Source organism: Triticum dicoccoides, chromosome 4A (assembly GCF_002162155.2).
Source record: "Triticum dicoccoides isolate Atlit2015 ecotype Zavitan chromosome 4A, WEW_v2.0, whole genome shotgun sequence".
Lineage (NCBI taxonomy): Eukaryota > Viridiplantae > Streptophyta > Magnoliopsida > Poales > Poaceae > Triticum > Triticum dicoccoides.
This window is the reverse complement of record NC_041386.1, coordinates 682,656,020-682,674,540: the sequence shown is the minus strand read 5'-3', so window position 1 is coordinate 682,674,540 and position 18,521 is coordinate 682,656,020. Positions and strand designations below refer to the sequence as shown.

The 18,521-nt window shown below is 47.7% G+C and overlaps 2 protein-coding genes across 2 annotated transcripts; both read right to left on the bottom strand.

Annotated features, from left to right (window-relative positions):
* Positions 1-5,662: 5,662 nt before the first annotated feature.
* Positions 5,663-11,350, bottom strand: LOC119284084. Its single transcript, XM_037563366.1, has 5 exons — positions 11,223-11,350; positions 7,440-7,824; positions 6,588-7,019; positions 6,432-6,522; positions 5,663-6,000 (listed from the first exon to the last, which is right to left on the bottom strand). Exons 1-5 carry the CDS (start codon positions 11,348-11,350, stop codon positions 5,903-5,905), a joined length of 1,134 nt encoding a protein of 377 aa, XP_037419263.1. The 3' UTR covers positions 5,663-5,902.
* On the bottom strand, positions 11,103-16,659 carry LOC119287919 (protein DJ-1 homolog C-like). Its single transcript, XM_037567534.1, has 9 exons — positions 16,382-16,659; positions 15,625-15,939; positions 15,348-15,548; positions 13,972-14,121; positions 13,710-13,889; positions 13,311-13,379; positions 12,543-12,743; positions 11,879-12,016; positions 11,103-11,792 (listed from the first exon to the last, which is right to left on the bottom strand). The coding sequence occupies exons 2-9, from the start codon at positions 15,817-15,819 to the stop codon at positions 11,571-11,573; spliced, it is 1,356 nt and encodes a 451-aa protein (XP_037423431.1). The 5' UTR covers positions 15,820-15,939; positions 16,382-16,659; the 3' UTR covers positions 11,103-11,570.
* Between the last annotated feature and the right edge of the window lie 1,862 nt (positions 16,660-18,521).

Sequence of the window (18,521 nt, the reverse complement as noted above, 5' to 3'; positions counted from 1 at the left end):
CTCACAAAGTGATAATCCACTTCAATATGTTTCGTCCTTGCATGAAATACTGGGTTTGCTGAAAGGTAAGTGGCACCAATATTATCACGCCAAAGACATGCAACTGGTGAATGTGTCACACCTAACTCTTTTAGCAGAGTTTGAACCCATATAATTTCAGCTGTGGCATTTGCTAACGCCTTGTATTCTGCCTCAGTACTAGACCTTGATACTGTTGCTTGTTTGCGTGCACTCCAAGATATCAAGTTGGGTCCAAAGAAAACAGCAAAGCCACCTGTGGACCTTCTGTCATCTGGACATCCTGCCCAATCTGCATCTGAAAAGGCACTTACCAATGTAGAACTTGACTTGGAAAATTTCAGTCCAGTACTCATGGTTCCTCTGAGATATCTAAGAATTCTTTTTACTGCAGTCCAATGTTCAAGGGTAGGAGAGTGCAAGAATTGACATACTTTATTGACAGAGAAGGACATATCAGGCCTTGTCAAAGTCAAGTACTGCAATGCACCTACCACACTTCTGTAATTTGTAGAATCATGAGCTCCCAAGATTTCACCATTTTCCTTAGAGAGCTTTTCGGATGTGGACAGAGGCATATTTGACACTTTGCAATTCATCATACCAGCACGTTTTAGTACATCTGATACATATTTTTCTTGAGTTAGAAGTATACCATCCTTGACCTTCTTCACCTCTATTCCCAAGAAATAGTGCAAGTCACCGAGATCTTTTAAGGCAAAATCCCTTCTGAGATCTTCCAACAATGATGTAGTTCCCTCCTGTGAAGAGCTAGCCACAATAATGTCATCGACATACACAAGCATAAAGATGGTGATCTTGCCTTTGCTATAAAAGAATAATGACGTGTCGGCCTTCGATGGTCTGAAGCCAAGCTTTTGAAGTTTTTCACTTAACCTAGAATATCATGCTCTAGGTGCTTGTTTCAACCCATACAAGGACTTATCAAGCTTACATACATAGTGTTGCTTGTTTTTCACCTCATACCCAGGAGGTTGTCTCATATACACTTCTTCCTCTAGAACGCCATGAAGAAACGCATTCTGCACATCCAACTGACGAAGACTCCAACCTTTTGATACTGCAATAGATAGAACAAGTCTGACAGTAGCAGCTTTAACAACTGGACTAAAAGTGTCCTCGTAGTCAATGCCATATCACGAGGAGGATCCAGGCGCTGGCAGCGACAGTTCTGCAGGCGGCGATCCCGAGCAAAATCTCTCGACCGCCGCGCCTGCAGGTGGGGACAACAGCCAGTCCACGCGCTCTCCCACGCACGACAGTGACCGGCCCACGCAACCCATACTACACGCGTACGTGGTTTATACATCACCACGTACGTACACATTTACATTGTCTAACACTCCCCCTCAATCATAACTTACCAAGTTGAGATTGCTCTTGAAATCTTCCAATTTACGCCATGCTGAGGCTTTCATAGCTGCCACCTACCTTATCAACAGAACTCCCAGTAAGGTGATAAATCTTGAAACACCTCTCGAACGATTGTTCCAGGAAAAACCAAACTATCATGCTCTCCGCACCTTTGGGTGCGCTTGTTGGCCTAATCTCCGCCCATTCAATTCTAAGAAGCTTGAATTCCGCTCCAAACGTTGTGTTTTTCTTGGTTATAGCAATCTCCATAAAGGGTTCAAGTGTTTGGATGTAGCTGTCAGACGGGTTTATATATCTCGTGACGTCGTGTTTGATGAAACCGTGTTTCCTTTTGCCTCACTAAACCCCAATGCCGGTGCTCTCCTTAGGTCTGAAGTTCTTCTTCTTCCTAAAAATTCTGTCACCAATGAGCCTCTTGATCATGGGGATGAAATTAGTGCTAATCCATCGGTTAATTTTCATGCAAATCCTGCCATAAACTTTGGAGGAAATCCTGTTGTGCGTCATGATTTTATGCAGCAACAGCCTGACGCGGAACACGAGGAGGATCCAGGCGCTGGCAGCGACAGTTCTGCAGGCGGCGATCCCGAGCAAAATCTCTCGACCGCCGCGCCTGCAGGTGGGGACAGCGATCGGTCCACGCGCTCTCCCACGCGCGACAGCGACCGGCCCACGCGCACGCCTCCGCCCGCTGACACTGACTGCGGGCCCGCTGGGAGTAGCCCCACAGCGCACTCCGGATCAGGCGGGTCCAAGGGCGGTACGACGGCCCCTTCGAGCCGCCAGGTGGCGGCCTCTGCACCGCGCGTTGACGCAGGGGAACGGCGGGTCCTCGACAGCATCTCTGGGTCTGCCGCGTCTGCTGCTGATTCTATCGAGATCCGCCTCGGATCGGGCGCGCCTGCTGATCCTGTCGAGATCCGTCTCGGATCGGGTGCCCCTGGCTCCTCTGCGACAGATCCGGTGGGATTTTCTGCGCCAGCTGCGGGATCATCTGCGTCAACCGTTGCCGCACCCGAACAAAATCGACGTACGCGCTCTCAGCATGGTATTGCAAAACCCAAAGTACGTACAGATGGTACGGTCAGGTATGGTAAAACTAAGTTTGTTGGTCTTACTACTACAGAAGAACCACATAGTCTACATGAAGCCTTTGCAAGTAAACAATGGAAAAATGCAATGGACGAGGAATATAGTGCATTAATCAAAAACAAAACTTGGCACCTAGTTCCTCCGGCCAAGGAAAGAAATATTATTGATTGCAAATGGGTTTATAGAGTTAAAAGAAAGGCTACCGGAGAAATAGATAGATACAAAGCCAGGCTAGTTCCAAAAGGTTTTAAACAAAGATATGGCATTGACTACGAGGACACTTTTAGTCTAGTTGTTAAAGCTGCTACTGTCAGACTTGTTCTATCTATTGCAGTATCAAAAGGTTGGAGTCTTCGTCCTCATGGTGAGCTTGTCAAGCTCACTAGTGATGTGATCTGTGGCCCCTGTGTCGACGTACCAGTTGGTGTCGACCCCGTAGGAGCTGGTGTTGGTGTTGACAGCCGCTGCGCTCTTCTCCTTGGTGAACGCGATGTCGAAGCGGCGGTAGCACTCCATAGCAACATGGTTGGGCTTGGAGCAGATCTGACAGAAGACCTCAGGGAGATCGTTGCGGCCTCCTCCTTGGCCGCGACCTCCACGGCCTTGCCCGCGGCCGCCGCCTCCACCTCTGCGGCCACCTCCATGTCCACCCCCTCGTCCGCCACGACCACCACCACGAGAGACGGCGTTGGCGGATGAGTGAGAGGATTGATGCCCGCCATCGAACATGGCGAGCCTGTTCTCGAAGCCGACGAGGAGGGAGTAGAGCTCGTTCACCTTGATCGGCTCGGCCCTGGCACACAGGGAGGAGACGAAGCCCATGTAGTCGAAGTCGAGGCCGGCGAGTATGTATGACACCATGTCATCGTCGGTGAGGGGCTTCGCAACAGAAGCTAGCTCATCTCCGAGCGCCTTCATGCAGCCGATATACTCGGCTATAGTGGAGGTGCCCTTCTTGGTGTTTGACAGGGCGATCCTCGTGTTCACCACGTGCGCTTGGGTTTGGGAGATGAACATCTCCGTGATGGCAGTCCATGCTGCCGAGGCCGTGGTGCAGTGGGCGATCTGGATCATCACAGGAGGTGAGACTGAATTGAACAGAAAACTCAAAACCTGGGAATCCTGTGCCCTGGCGATCTCGTACGCCGGATTGGGCGCATCTGTTGGCTTGCCCTCCTTGTCCATGAGCTTGGGCGCCGGATCTTCTCTGTCGGGGTTGATGTAGGCGACGAGCTGAGCGCCGCGGATGGCAGCAATGGCTTGGGCACGCCACACCAGGAAGTTGGAGCGATGGAGGCGTTCGGCGATGGGAATGAGGGCTGGTGCAGCGGCGGCGGCGGTGGAGCTTGAGGCCATGGCTAGGGTTTGGGATGTGCTTAGAGGTTAGGCTCTGAATACCATGTAAAATTGGTTGAAGCGTATGCCTTAGCAGGGACGCGTTGCGTGTTATTTATAGATCATCGGTACAAAGTCGGTAGTTCAGGTTGTTGGTGGATTGATCCTCAAGCTAAGATCTATACAAAATAGAGATCAATCCTAACCAACCTAAACTACCTAGAGTACAACACACGCAACCCATACTACACACGTACGTGGTTTATACATCACCACGTACGTACACATTTACATTGTCTAACATAATTCACGCAGCTTACCTTTCTCTCGCTCCTCATCAGCCTTTTATGGATCACAATACTCTTGTTGCTCGAGCTCCTTCTTTGCTCGTTCAGCATCATTTAGTCTTTTCAGGGTAGATGCTCAGTTAGAGCCTTCTGGAAAGTCTCAATGGCAACATCGTAGTCTTTAGAAGACTTGGCAAGTTTGACAAGAGCAGTTGCTTTCCTTGTAAGTGCCCTTGAGACTATCTTAAAGTCAGCACAGTCAGCATGAAGTTCCCTTCCCCTCTCAACAGCCGTATCACAATCCTTAATGCAATCATCATACTGGTATTTGGAGAAACAAAATATTAGCTCTCAAATCACCAGAGGCATAAGTAACTCGAGAGGGCTCCCGTTTCCAATAATTAAGTTAAGGCGAGTGCTAGGCGCCGGCGCGCCGGCCCAAGTTTCGGCCGGTCGCCGCGCTAGCGTCCGATACAATTGTTTTTGCCCGTCGGATGTGGGGCTCGCAAAAGGATAAAAACTGAATCGCTATTCCTCCTCCATCTCCGCTCTGCCTTTCTCCTTAATCCTGCAAAACTCTCAGTGTCGCCGCCGCACACTCCCCAGCACACCGGACCACCGCTTGCAGCAGGCTCCCGTCTCGAAGCCTCGCCAGCGCCGCTCGCCATTGTAGCGCCGTTGGTCGTCCCCCGGTTGCAGCTCCTTTCCCTGGATGAAGCTTTTTCGTTGTAGAAAAAAAACATGCCGGTAGAAGCTTTTTGGATTGCCGGTTAGAACAAAACAGGGCTCCAACTTCGTCGGTGCAGAGCCCACTCTGGTCGTTGTAGCAAATTCAATGGTCGGTTCCAGCTCAGGATTTCGCCGGTTCCAGCACAATCGGTTGCTGGTTCCAGCTTGCATCAAATGCAGCGTCCCGGCAAAAAATCTTGACCACGACAGCTCCCTCCCACCTTGGTTCCACCGTTCCAGCATTCGTGTTGCACAGTTGTAGCACTAGCCGTTGCTAGTTCCAGCAAATCTTGATCGTGGTAGCTCTGCCGCCCCATGTTTCCAGCTTTTTTACTCGCTGGTTCCAGCTTTTCGATTCGATGGTTGCAGCGTTTTGCTCAGCCGGATGCAACATCCTCATAGCATCCTCGCTGGAGAAGAGAAAATCGTGTGCGTGCCTCCCCGGCGATGGTTGTTGAGGATTGAGCAGATGAAGAAAACGAGGGCAATGGAACACGGACGAGAGAAGTTCAGGCGCGCGTGCTGGAGGTGGAAGAAAACCGATGTGGCGTTGTGTGGACAGGAGAAAAGAGGGGAAAGAAAGAGATAAGATAAAAAACGGTTCGCACGGACCCACCACGGACGCGTCTCGCGCGGAACTGTTCACGTGAAGGGAATACAAGGCTGCAGCACGTTGTGAGTGCCAGCGTGTCACGCGGTCGGCGGAAGTTTGGGCCGGCGTGCCGGATCTAAACGTTTCCCTTAAGTTAAAACATGTGGCAGTGAAAAATTATAGCAACACTACTGATTGACGAAATCTGCAGTTCATTCAAGCCCTGTAATATCATACAGAGCAAGTCCAAGCTCCCAAAAGGTAAGAAGGCAGATATATAGAGATAAATTCACTGTTGTTATTAAATATTGATGAATGTGTAAGGATCGCCTCGACAGTGAAATCATTCTAACTACCAGTAGTCTCTATCAAAAAATACTAATGTGTCTCTAAAACGCCCTCGCCTGTGCTCCGAGCCACCGCTGCTGCTGACACCTCCTGGCATCATTTTCTCTTAACTCGGTAAAATATGTTTCCAGTTGTACACGTATGGTTCCAGCAGTGTGAATACTTGACGGAATGATAAAAGCACAAGCGCTGCTATATTTAATCCTACAAAAACAATTGAAGATATGTTTGTACTGAATATGTTAAATGCTAATACCAAGAGCATACCAATTCATCAAGAAGGGTGGTGAATTGTGAGCAGACAGCGCTAGAAAGACAAAGCCTTTAAGATGTCCCTTTGAACATGAGATGCGGATAGTTTGTATTTACTGAATAGGCTGTGCTCCTGCCATTTATATCTAACAAATGGTACAAGTTCCCCAGTTGCATCCAGTTTTTTTAAGTAAAGATGTCAGAGTTAAGTTATTCACAGGGAATACATATCTGCATCTCAAACTCAAAGGTGCGGCATACAAGATTTTGTTCACTCACAGTAACACAACTTTTACAGAATTCATACAAACAATTGACCGAATGGCACTCTCATTGAACAGGCATTATCAAACACGATCATAATAAGCACAGAACAAACTCACCTCCATCTATCTCTCTGAACCAGCAAAGACATCTAAGCAGCAGCCACCGCCACTGCCTGCCCCCGTACCACCAGCAACAAAAGTAGCCCGCCTAATGCGACATCACAACTTCAAAATGTTGGGGATGAATGGTAAACAAGCAGAAACGTTATGTACCTCTATAGTCTGCGCACCAGCTGCCTCACGAGACCATGACACCTCACCCTTTGCTTCAGGTTCCTGCACCACAACAGTTGTGTCCGTATCCCTGACCAGCACCTCATCGGCCTTCGTCTCTGGTTGATGCGTAGGATGCACCTTGGTTGTGTCCCGGACCACCGCCTCCTCACTCTTCACCTCTGGTTCCGGCACCTCAGGTGCTTCGGACACCACATCCTGCACCACGGCATGCGCTTCCGCTCTCACATCCACCTTACCCTCTTGTTCCAGGTCAACAACTTCAGGCGGTAAAGCATCAACCATGATCTCCTCCCCGGCCTCGCATGTGCTGCCGTCATCAACGTCCTCGACGGCGCGCTCGACCGACACCTCTGATGTGCCCCCCTTCTTCCCCTTCTTCTCCTCCTCAGCCCAGCATGGAGGCCTGCGTCATCGAAGCTCCAGATCAAGGTTTTGTGGAGGAACGCATCCCGGCTCCCAGCGGCCGCGAGGGCCTCCAGCGCAGCGTCCAGGCGGCCGGTGGCAGCGTGGGATAGGGCCAGCGTCCTGCGGCGGTCGAGGGTCACCAGCCTTACCAGCTCCAGAACCACACCCCCCCCTTGGCGATCTCCTCTGTCACACACCCGACGGCTCACCGCAGCTTGTGCATATACTCAAACACCTTGTCTGCGTCCCGGCCTTCGTGCTGACCTCAAGGAGCGGGGCGAGCTCGGGCTCTTCCCGTCTTCCGGCGATGCAGCGGAGGCCGCCATGTGGGCCTCGACCGCGTAGGCCTTGCCAGCCTCTCCGGCGCGCCGGAACGCGGCAAGCACGGGGCTGTAGGACCGGAGGCGCGGCACGAGGCCGTACTTCTGCCGCGTGGAGGACGAGCCTGAAGGCTTCGTAGGCGCCCTCGGCGTCTGCAGCGACGACGCAGGCGAGCGAGGTGATGGTGGCCTCGGACGGGGGCGCCCTGGCCTCCAGCATGCCGGCGAACACGCGGCGCGCGGCGGCGGCCGGGTGGACGGGGAAGACGGTGCCGTCCGCGGAGGCGAGCAGGTGGAGGAGCTGGTTGTACTGGTGTGCGGAGAGGCGGAGGTCGGTCGCCGCGTCCGGACCGGAGGCGGCCGCGTCGAAGGTTGCCATGGTGGCCGCGGCAGCCCCGCGGCGGGTGCAGTCGGTGAGCGTGCGCCCCTTCCAGCCGGTGGATAAGATGAAGAAACGAAACACTTTTGCAGATCCACTTACGTAGGGACTGCGGGTCAAATACTAAAAAGCGCAGGGACCTTTATGCAAAAAAGCCGTGACAGTGAACCCGACACATTCAATCGGTGCTTTATTATTACTAGCAAAAGGACCCGTGGGTTGCAACGGGAGACAATCACATGTGTGTATTGCAAAAAGTATGGCTTAAGGCCTTCGTAGGTCCACACCTCTTTTTTAACCTGATGCCCACCTATGTCACCTTTTAACCTCCCTTCCCCTCTCATCGACAGTGGTCGCCGTGTCCAAGACAATGCACGCGAGCAACACAGATACTGATAAAACTAAGCAAAGTGTGTTTTTTCACATAACTTCATTCCAAAAATAATAAATAGCTCACAGGTAATTCATAGTGCATACCATCAAATTTTATAACCTTCAATATTATGTAACTTTTTTGTCTGGCTAACAAAATCACTTTGATATTATTTTTAAAATTACATCCTTTTGGTCTACGGATGTATACAATTGAAAACATTAAGAACTTATGGACATTTTTAAAATAAAGAATTAATGTTTGCATGATTTAAAAATTATATTTATATAACACATAATTAAATTAATGTTTTATTACTCATACCATTATTATTTACTCTGAAACATAAATTTAAGTTGTTAAATTTTGATCCACTGACAATTTTTAGATTTAGATTCTTTTACTAATCAAACTTCAGTCATGTTAACTTTTTTTTTTGAGAAGGAATACCATGTGCATACTCTAGAAATTCAACCACAAAATTTGAATACACTTGATGTGTTACCGGCCAACTACTTGGGCCTGACTAACCCCTCGCAGGAAAGCCCACCTAACTCCTAGCCACCCCGGTACTCTAGTCTCTAAACCTAGTCCGATCCCCTCCAGCCTATCGATCCCCCATCTCCACCCCAGCGCCGTCACACACACGCACAGAGGGCGGGCAGTGCCCAGTGCCCCTCGCTTCGCGCGTCCGCCACTCCGGCGAGGCCGCTGCCCCTCCGACCTCCACTCTCCTCCGACTGCCGTCTCCTTCCATGCTCCTCCTCTCATTCTCTTCCCGGCCACGCAGCTCCTATTGCCTCTGCCCATGGTGTCTCTCCGACTCCCTCTTCTGATGGCGCCCTTGCTCCTCCTCTGTTGCTCGACCGCCTCCCACCTCCACACCCCACGACCGCCTCCCATGGTGCGCTGCCGCAAACCCTGCCCCGGCCGCCGTGGTTCCAGCTAGGAGGTAGCTTCCATTGCTCTATGTATATTGCTGTGCTTGCAGGGTGACATGGTCCTCCTCGCCGTCTCCATGAACATGGTCGCCAGCCATGTGTTTGTTCCCCGTGCTTTCATCATCCAGCCCTCCTCGTCCTCTCCCTCCGCAGGGCCCTTCTTCTTCGACATTATCTCTCTGTATAAGTCTCAAGGCTACTTATTGATTTGTTTAACTCGTCCATATTTAAATTGGTGAGGATTAGTGCAAAGAAGCGAGGTGGGACTAACTATTTGATAAGAAACCTTGGTTTTTAACGCAAACAGGACGGAGTTCGGCTGGTTGCATTCTTTTTGATGGAACTGGAGGTCCTGTGTTGGAATCACACATGAGCACCTTTTTTATTTTTATTAGGCTGATCGTGGAAGCCCACTGGGCCCAGTAAAGCGAGGACCAGGCTGCGTGCGAAAAGATCGAGCGAGGCTCTACGAACGGACTGCATGTTGAATTTAGTATACACAGTTAAAATAGTACCACCTTGGATGTGGAAAATAATATTAGGTGAGAAAAACTGAAAGCGTAAATTCATGGGAAGAAGAAAGCGCATTGTGACGGTGAACCCGGAGACCCAATCCGTGCTTTATTATTAGGGAGAGATTAGGGAGAGAAGAGACGGGTTTTCCCCGCCCAATTTTATTAATTTTTTAGGCCAGCCCTATTTTATGAAACTAGATGAACACTAAACGCTTTACGTTGTTGCGGGACTATTTTCCAACATATTTGTATGTGATTCATTGTATGAAACATGAATATTTAAAATAATAATATAAAAGGCTAAAACTAAAAATACATATAATTTATTATGTTTGATGACTATATAGTTGCAAGGTGTGCGCCGATAAGGTAGACGCTCGGAGGTAAGGTGTGTGGAGATCCAGGCGCGGCAGAGGAGACAGCTGCTCCACCACGTCTGAACCTCCCTGTGACATCGCCGCCGCCTCCCTCTCTCGCTGTCGGCGTCGCCGCAACTTGCGGGCGACATTCTCCGCCTTGCAAGTCGCCGCGGACCAAATCATGTCGCCGACAGATGGGGCGGACTGCGTTTCCATTGCGGTGGTATGGGTCGGGCTGGACGACATCTTCGGCGGTGGATGAGGACCGGAGGTGAGGATTGGGAGCAAGGGTGGAGGCCGGCGGGGGTCCGGGCTTGAGAATGGTTGGAGGGCGGCGGGAGGAGGAAGGGTTTGATGGATTTGATGCAATTTAGGGTGGGGTCGGGCTGTCGGGTCCGACGTGGCGGGCGTGCCCAAGTGCCCCCATATCCGCCCCATATTTGGGCTGGATAGGGGGGGGGGGGGTGCCGGTCAGCCCGGGTGTTTGAGGCCCGTTTAAGGAGCCCGTCTGGGTCAAAAAATCATGACCGCACATTGACCTGGCGGCCTTCCCGGGCGTATGAGACGGGTTTGAGAGGTCCGGTTATAGATGCTCTTACCTATCTTACCTATCCTTGGTCCTAGTTTCTCCTGCCGAGCAAAGCAAGAAACCAGAGCCACCACCTGCTGCACAATCCTTGGTCCAAAGCACGACTCAACATAAACTCTCGATTTTAGCTCATCAGCTGAGCTGATTTCAGATGCCACCAGCAATGGGGGAAAAAAACGGGTTGCCACATATATCACTCGGATCTATCAGACAGAAAAGCCTTGTAATGTTCTGAAGTATATCTTGCAAAGTAGTACAAACTTCTGCACCAAGCAAACTCTCCAAAATATGCTTTGGGGTGAAAGAATATGGGATGACTAAGCCAGCAAAACACATGCAACGTGACGCAAAGGTTTTGTTGCATGTTCTGTTGTACTAGCAAACAGAAACACTGATCCAAGATGCATTCCCCAATGTGGTCTTCCCTCGTCTTTTCTTTCCTCTGAATATTACCATTTTTGGCAGTGTTCTAAGTATCGGCGTTGCCAAATTCTGACAGCAAACATAACATAAACGCGTTCAGTCACAAGGAAAACTAAGCAAGTACTCCCTCCGTTTCAAAATAGATGACCCAACTTTGTACTAACTTAATTACGTATTAAGCATCAAAGTAATATCAAACGATAAGCAGTTGGATTGATCTATTTTTGCAGGTCATTGCACCTCAATATTCAGGAATTGCCCAGAAGTTTAAAATAAACTTGCCAACATAATGCCAATATATTGTCACATGCTGTTCCGCCACAGGTCCAGTGCCCACTCACGCATGACGCTGCTGCCGTACTTGGAGCCGTCGCCACTTGGGAGGTCCTCCGTGGCCTCCAACCACACATAGAGCACGTGGCCCTTGATGCCCATGATGCCGCATCGGCGCAGAACATCTTGAGATGAACTGACCCCAAATGGATTTTCCCATTGCAGTTGTGGTTCATCTCAACATATTGAGTGGACATTTCACTGCAGTCTGCAGCTATCCACTAAGGCGGCAACAGAAGAAAATTTTGCCATCTCCGCAAGAGACAGTCACTTAAGTTTGAGCATAGCTACCGCAAGATCCAACTCCATAGTACCAGGAATGCTAGGCGTTTCTGCTCTTGGGGTAGTCAAAAACCATTCCATTTGCCACACCTTTCGCTCGCCCATGGCCAAAGAATTTTCTTACAATGGCCAGGGAAAAGTCCATGACTGTTCCAAGTCCCTTCCCGGTAATCAAATTTCCGTCAATCACAACCTTTGATCCGTCAATAACCTGGCAAGTGAGCTGATTGACTATGGAAGGATGAGCAGTTACTGTTTTATCCTGAGTAACACAATTCCGATTCATTACTTCTATTTCAATGAAGGGGTATAAGATATGCTACGAGTTTTTAGTCCGAAAAATATCACCTCGAGTAAACCTTGCTTCTGCAATATCAATGGAGAATAACTGATCCCACCGTACATCCTGCCTGCTTGCTTCTGTTCCTTGAGTAGCTTCTTAAGAGTTGGAGACCTGTGAAGACGCTCAGCTCCGGCAGGTCCCCCCTGGACAATATGAAGGGATAAAACATTGCAGAAAAAAGATATACTGGACAAAGAAAACACACAAAAAAAAAAAGCAGAGAAAGCAAAAGGACAGCACAACACGCAAATGCACACACATGAACACCTGAATTATAGGAAGCTGGGCAATGAAATTCTTAATGCTACGCCTTAAGACATGATTAAGAAGAATGAGACAAGAATGGTAAACAAATAACTTCTTTTGTCACAGAAACGCGCAGGCATAACTATGAAAGGTGTAAATGTAAGTTAATTTCTTTACAAACTAGTCGTGAGCTGGACATTCTCATATATGACCATGAAAGATGCACATGTAAATTTATTTCTTTTCAACCTTTTCTTGAGCTGGAATTTTCGTATTCTAGTAGCTCTCTATATCACAAATATTGTCAGTATTTGCAATATATATTGATGGCCAAACAAGCAAATATTTGAGCACAAACTCTTAAGTAGCTTATATTATAAATAGGAAGCATCAAATAAAAATGTGAAATGCGAAACAACTTACAGGAATAATGATTAGATCATGTTTTGAATCAGAAGCACCCAATATGCATTTATCCGCAACAATCTTCATTCTTTGAGACCCAACAACATTTGTGGACTCGTCAACTGATGCCAACACCACATTTATATTTGCCCGTCTTAGAATATCCACCAACATTATGATCTCCATCTCCTCAGACCCATTTGCAATTGGAATGAGAACCTGTTCAGAAGTCAAATCATCCAAGAATCAATGCCACACAACTTGGACTCTGATTGCACCTTTCCTAACATTTTCCCCATTTATGCTCATAGCCGAAAGTAATGACTAGACAGATATACGAACTTTATTTTTCACACTAGCATGGATATCGTTCGCATAGAAATATGGCATGGGGGTGTTTTCACGTACAGTGACAGCGTATGAGGGGGAATCAGCAGATAGACAATAATAATTCATATAGCATGCTAGGGCATACGCAATCAAACTGAGCTTTCTTAAATCAAGCATGCACCTTTAGGCAAGCATTGCTGCAAATAACAAAAACAAGAAAGTGCAAGTATTCACTCTCGTGTTGCCCAATCCCATTTTTCTTTACAAGAAATGCTTTAGGCATCCATTTGTCAAGCAAGCCTTGTTACCCTTTGTCAAAAAAAAACATACTTGCATAAGCATATTATCCTATTTATTGTAACATAAATTTTACATTAGTTATGGTTCTACATGTAAAACACACACATTATTTGAGCTAATAATTTAGCAAAAATTATAGTTCAAACATGAACTGACCTGAGGTTTGTGATCAAAAGGCCATTCAACTCTGTTGACTTCTGTACTTCTTTCAAGAGCAGCATCAATCTATGATATCCATGGGCAATTTACAACAATGGCACAGTGGTCAGCAGGTGTTACAATGCAAGAAAGAAGTTGCACCTCATAAAGCCATACCAAAAAAACATAATCTAAAAACTTGCTAGCATTCTTCCTTTAAATTGTTCTTGCTAGCATAAGCAACTGAAAAATAAATTACACTTCCTAGAATAAAAGCAACAATCTGAATTGCAGGTACAGTAGTACCCTATTAATAATAGTTTAACAACACATGAACAACTGAATTTACAAGAAATAGTCTAGTCAGCTAAAAGGCATGATGCAAAACAAAGATATGAAAGTTTTATTTTGACGAACCAAAGTACTGTCCACATCTTCAACAGCGTGAGGCCCAAACAATTGCTCGACAAATGATAAAGCAAACTGAAATGCTGTCCCAGGACCACGACTAGTAGTGAGCTCTCCTGAAACCTGAACATTTGACTCAACAGCTCGGAATGTTGGAAGATCTCCTATGAAGGATGGGTGACAGGTGATCTTGCAAAAAAGGAATAAGGGTGCAATGTCAACTAAAGAAGATCTTGATCGACTAAACCTAGTCATGTAGCAAAATGGCCACCTTTCTTCCCTTGTGAAGACCCCAGGGCATGAGAACAACCGCTGGTGCAGCACATATAGCACCATACAATCTTTTCTCTTCAGCTTGTCTAACCATAATTCTCTGAAGGATCTCGTTGTCTCTCAGCCGTACTGAACCAGGCATTCCTCCCTGAACACATCGCCCCAACAATCGAAGATTAGATTTTATATACTGCGACTTTGTAACAAACATATAACAACACAGGTGAAGTGAGTGACAACAAAGAGATGGCATGTCACAATCAGCACAAAAAGGGAAAAAATGATTAAACAGTTTGAAAGTTTGCAGTATCAAAGAGAAATGCTGAGAAATATTTTAATAAGAGAAACTATAAATGTTCCATAACTTCCTGCTGCTAAATCCAATAAGCTGTTCGGTTTTGGGAAGATCAGTGGATAGGAGACAAGCCATTAGCGGTTCAGTTTGCTCGGTTGTACAATCTCACCTTTAGTACGAATTGGACAGTAGCTGGAGCTTTCACTCAGGGTTTTGGTTGGATCACATTTAGGAGAAACCTTTGGGAGAAGAATGCTGTTCTGTGGAGTTCTTTAGGTCAGTTATGTAGTACGGTGATTTTGTTGGAGGAGCATGATAGACGTCATTGGACTTTGGAGAAGAATGGCAAGTTTACAGTTCGTTCCCTTTACCTGATCAGTAAAATTCCCCCTAGGATCAAGGTTTTCCTTTGTCTTGCTTTCCACAATAGCATATTCAGTAAGAATTATCTGTTGCATAGGGGCTGGAAAGGGACTAGTAACTTTGTAGTTGGATAATGTCAAGTCCTATTACGAAACGTCAGATTATTGCTTCTGGGATTTCAGCTTTACTTTGGTCTTTATGGAAATGTAGGAATAGATAGTGCAAGTTCCAATAGTATTATTCCCACTGATCCAACCACAGTTATTTTGATGATGGCTAACCTGTGGTCAGGTTGGGTTGTTCTTAAGAAGCGATTTCTTCAAAACAATTGGTCATGTCTGCAGTTATTGGTGATGTTTCACTGAAGCTTGAAAAGCTGGAGCAGAGAGCAATTTCTTTGTAGTATTTTTTGGTCATTCGTCAGAAAGGGTCGCTGCATTGACTAGTTTGACTGCAAGGTGTTGAGGCTGTCCTGTTCGTTATGTTGGAGTTCTAAGACTCTGGTTTTTAAAGCTGGATGGGTGAGCTAGTAGAGGATGGTCGTGTTGCATCAGGCCAAAATTTCAGGATACCAGCACAGCCTTGTTGGTGCCCAACAAAGCTGTTTATCTCCTGTTTTTTTATCGTTTTTTCAGCAATGAAATTAATAAGAAGCTCTTGCTCCTTTTATAAACCAAACAAAAGTTAAAAGAATAATAATAAGAGAGGTGGGTTACCGGGACAGCCACAAGGTCGAACACCTGGTCTGCACACGCTGCAATGGTCTTGTCTGCGATGATGCGCGTCCCATAGGAAGCCTCGATCTCGAGGCCGTCCTCCACAGAGGCCAGCGTTACGTCAGCGCCTGCTCGCCTGAGGACGCCGGCCAGGATGACTGCCTCCATTTCCTCCGTGCCCATGGCAATGGGCACAAGAACCTTCACAGTACAAAGCAGAAATTCAGGTTCTTGACGCTGTCAAAGAGAAATGTAACGAGTGGAGTGGAGATGAGACCTTCTTGGGAGATGGTGGCAACGAGACGGCCGTTGCGACTGTGAAAGAAGAAGGAGCCGCTCGCACGACGCAGCGGAATGGCGATGTCCGCCTGTGAGGCTGGGCGTAGTGTGTTGGTGCATGCGGCGGCGGCTGCCGAATCGCCATGGCAATAAGGGAGCTCGGGGAGAGAAGGGGTTTAGACGCGGAGAGCATTACAATTTGGAGTTCGGAGATGAACAAAAATTCAGCCAATAAATATGCAGCCTTTCCGCCGTAAGGCACACGCGAACTGATATAAGCTACGGCACCCTCGCGGCCTCGCCCTCCTACTGACTGCAAAAATGGAGACAAAACTGCAGAATTAGCTAGAGTTTTAGATACACAAACTGCAATATGATATCTTCAAGTTCAGATTTGATAACTAAAGTGTGAGGCATTGTAGGTAGATCACAGATATACACCCACCCAAAAAGAGCGGCAGTTTCAACGCATACAAAGGGCCGTGGTTTGAGCTTGAAAAAAAAAAGATGTTGTTGTCTTACAGTATTTCTTTTATTCATCTTGCCTTCCTGTAAATTATACTGGTTTTTTTTTTTTGCTAAATTGGTTTCCACATTTACAAAACTGCAGAATTACTACAAAACTAAGGGCAACGAGAATTAATTAAAGATCATGCTTCAATCTATCAAGCATTAATAATGCCGAGGGGCACGGCCACATTTCCTGTAGAACTTAAGCTCGAGTTGAGAGGTTGAAATGGCTAGATGGGGGATACCTTTGGCTGAGGCGGAACGCCGAAGGACGAACGCCAGACGTCGGGGTCGAGGTCTGGCTGGACGAACGCGGTCACCGGCGCGCCGCCTCGTCGGTCAGCAGGAGAGGGCAGCAGCCCGCAGATCAGCAAGGGAAGCAGACAGGAAGGAGATGGGAGGGGAGGACTGCTCGCTGCTTCACGGGGCTCGCCGTATGGGCAGGGGCACGGCGGACACGGGGCACGGCGGACGGGCGGCGAGCGGCGGCTGGATAAGGTTCCACGGGCACGGGACGACTCCGTTCTTCTCGTCGAAAACTCAATTTTTTGCTGTTTGTTATTGGGCTGACTGGCCGAGGCCCAGCAAAAGGGGTAGGGAGAGTGGGCTGCGCCCCAGGCTACCCTTTTGTCCTACGCAAACTGGGCCGTACTTGCCAGGCCGGCCCGTTAGCACGCGTGCCCGGCCTGTGCCTGGCCGGCCCGGCACATGGTTAACCAGGCCGTGTCTGGGCCTGGAAGCTGGGCATGCGTGCCGACCAGGCACATGGTTAACCAGGTCGTGTCTGGGCCTGGAAGCTGGGCATGCGTGCCGGCCTGGCCCAGCCCATTTAGTTTTATTGTTATTTATTTTCAATTTCTATAGGCCAATAGGCTGAATAATAGGTGGGCTGATGATTAAACATGTTGATGGGTCGCCCATGCGTGGCCAGGGTGGGAGGCCCGTGGGCCGGCCCGACACGACCCGTGTAGTTAGTGTGCCTGGCAAGGCCGTGCAGTGTGGCCGTGTGGGTGTGCATGGCCCGTATAACTTAGGTCGGGCCTCGCTGACAAGCTCCGGGGCAAAATGGGCGCCAACGCTCCGGCCAACGGCCGAATCGGTAAGAAAAACGACGCGTAGCGGCGGATCCAAACGGCGCGCCAGCAAGGCCTCCAACGGCGTGGCTAGGCGGTCGGGTCAGGGGTCGACGAACGAGCGGCGGTGTGTGACTACTGAGGCGAAATCACCGACGATGGAGGAGGTTCCGCATGACAGTTGGGCGTTCGCGCGTCTGTGGGCGTTTTTGCTCGGGCAAGGGCTGGTGATGCAAATTTGCATCACCCCATGATGTATTTACATTCAGAAAAAAAATTGACTTTTTTTTACATTTTTTAGGGGATGTATTTTTTTACATCTGTTTTCTATATCATGGAGGGACGTTTTTGTTCGTTGTGTAAAAAGTGGCAAGAGATGCCGAAAGTCACTTTCGAGGATGGGTGCATTGGACCCTTACATTTTGAATAGTGCCAAAATGCTATTTTGAAGTTAAAAAATATCTGAAGTATATTACACATGTGTAAATTTTGATGCTAGAATAAGTCCACGTGAGTTACACAAAAATGACAAGATCGTGATTTTTTGGAAAGATGGATAGTGCTTGTACAATTCACTATTTGGAAATCACCATTATGTTTGTATAGCTTACATGTTTACTTATTTCATAACTAAACTTTACACATATGTAATATACATTCATATACACGTAAAAAAATTGGAATCCTTTTGAAACTTTAAATGTGATTTATAAAGTATTTAAAATAAGGTCCTCCAATGCGCCTCGGTTCCAAAAATCCTCTAAGCCTCGGGGTGTCGTCGAGTGGTTCAAAGAAGAAGAGAAAGAGCCAGCCGCCGACCACGCGATTTCAGAGGACAATTCCAGTAAAAAAAGAAGCTACTAAAGTGTATGACTTCTCTGAACTCTAGATTAGTGATTTTATTTATAGTTTGTACTTACTAGAAAATTTCTTAAATCTTTGCAAAAGGAGCCCATTTTCTTAGGAAATGGACTAAGCCGAATTTATTGATAGTGTGTTGATGGTCTCTTGTCGTTTTTGTACCATATGCATGCTGGGCTAATTGTATCATGTGAATCACACGTTCACACCGTGCAGCACAAGCGCAATTATTTTTCTAAGAACATTCACATCTTCTCACAATGCCTATTTGCATATCTCGAACCGACCTGCACCGTATACAACACCTAGCAGCTAGTACTTCTCAATCAAGTGGGTTGACCAATTCATTCCCTCGTGCAACCATTTCTAATTATTTTACCCATTTTTCCCCTCTTTCCAGGGAGATCTACGCGTCTTTTGGTGGCCTCCTGATGTTGCTCAAAGGCGACCC

Coding starts and splice junctions, on each gene's coding strand:
- LOC119284084 (XM_037563366.1), bottom strand. CDS start 11,350: ATGGGCATCAAGGGCCACGTGCTCTATGTGTGGTTGGAGGCCACGGAG. Junction 7,825..11,222: donor GACCTGTGGCGGAACAGCAT/GTGACAATATAT, acceptor TTTGACCCGCAG/TCCCTACGTAAGTGGATCTG. Junction 7,020..7,439: donor TCGTCCTCCACGCGGCAGAA/GTACGGCCTCGT, acceptor GAGCTTCGATGA/CGCAGGCCTCCATGCTGGGC.
- LOC119287919 (XM_037567534.1), bottom strand. CDS start 15,819: ATGCTCTCCGCGTCTAAACCCCTTCTCTCCCCGAGCTCCCTTATTGCC. Junction 13,890..13,971: donor GTCTTCACAAGGGAAGAAAG/GTGGCCATTTTG, acceptor CTTTTTTGCAAG/ATCACCTGTCACCCATCCTT. Junction 12,017..12,542: donor ATGATCTAATCATTATTCCT/GTAAGTTGTTTC, acceptor CATATTGTCCAG/GGGGGACCTGCCGGAGCTGA.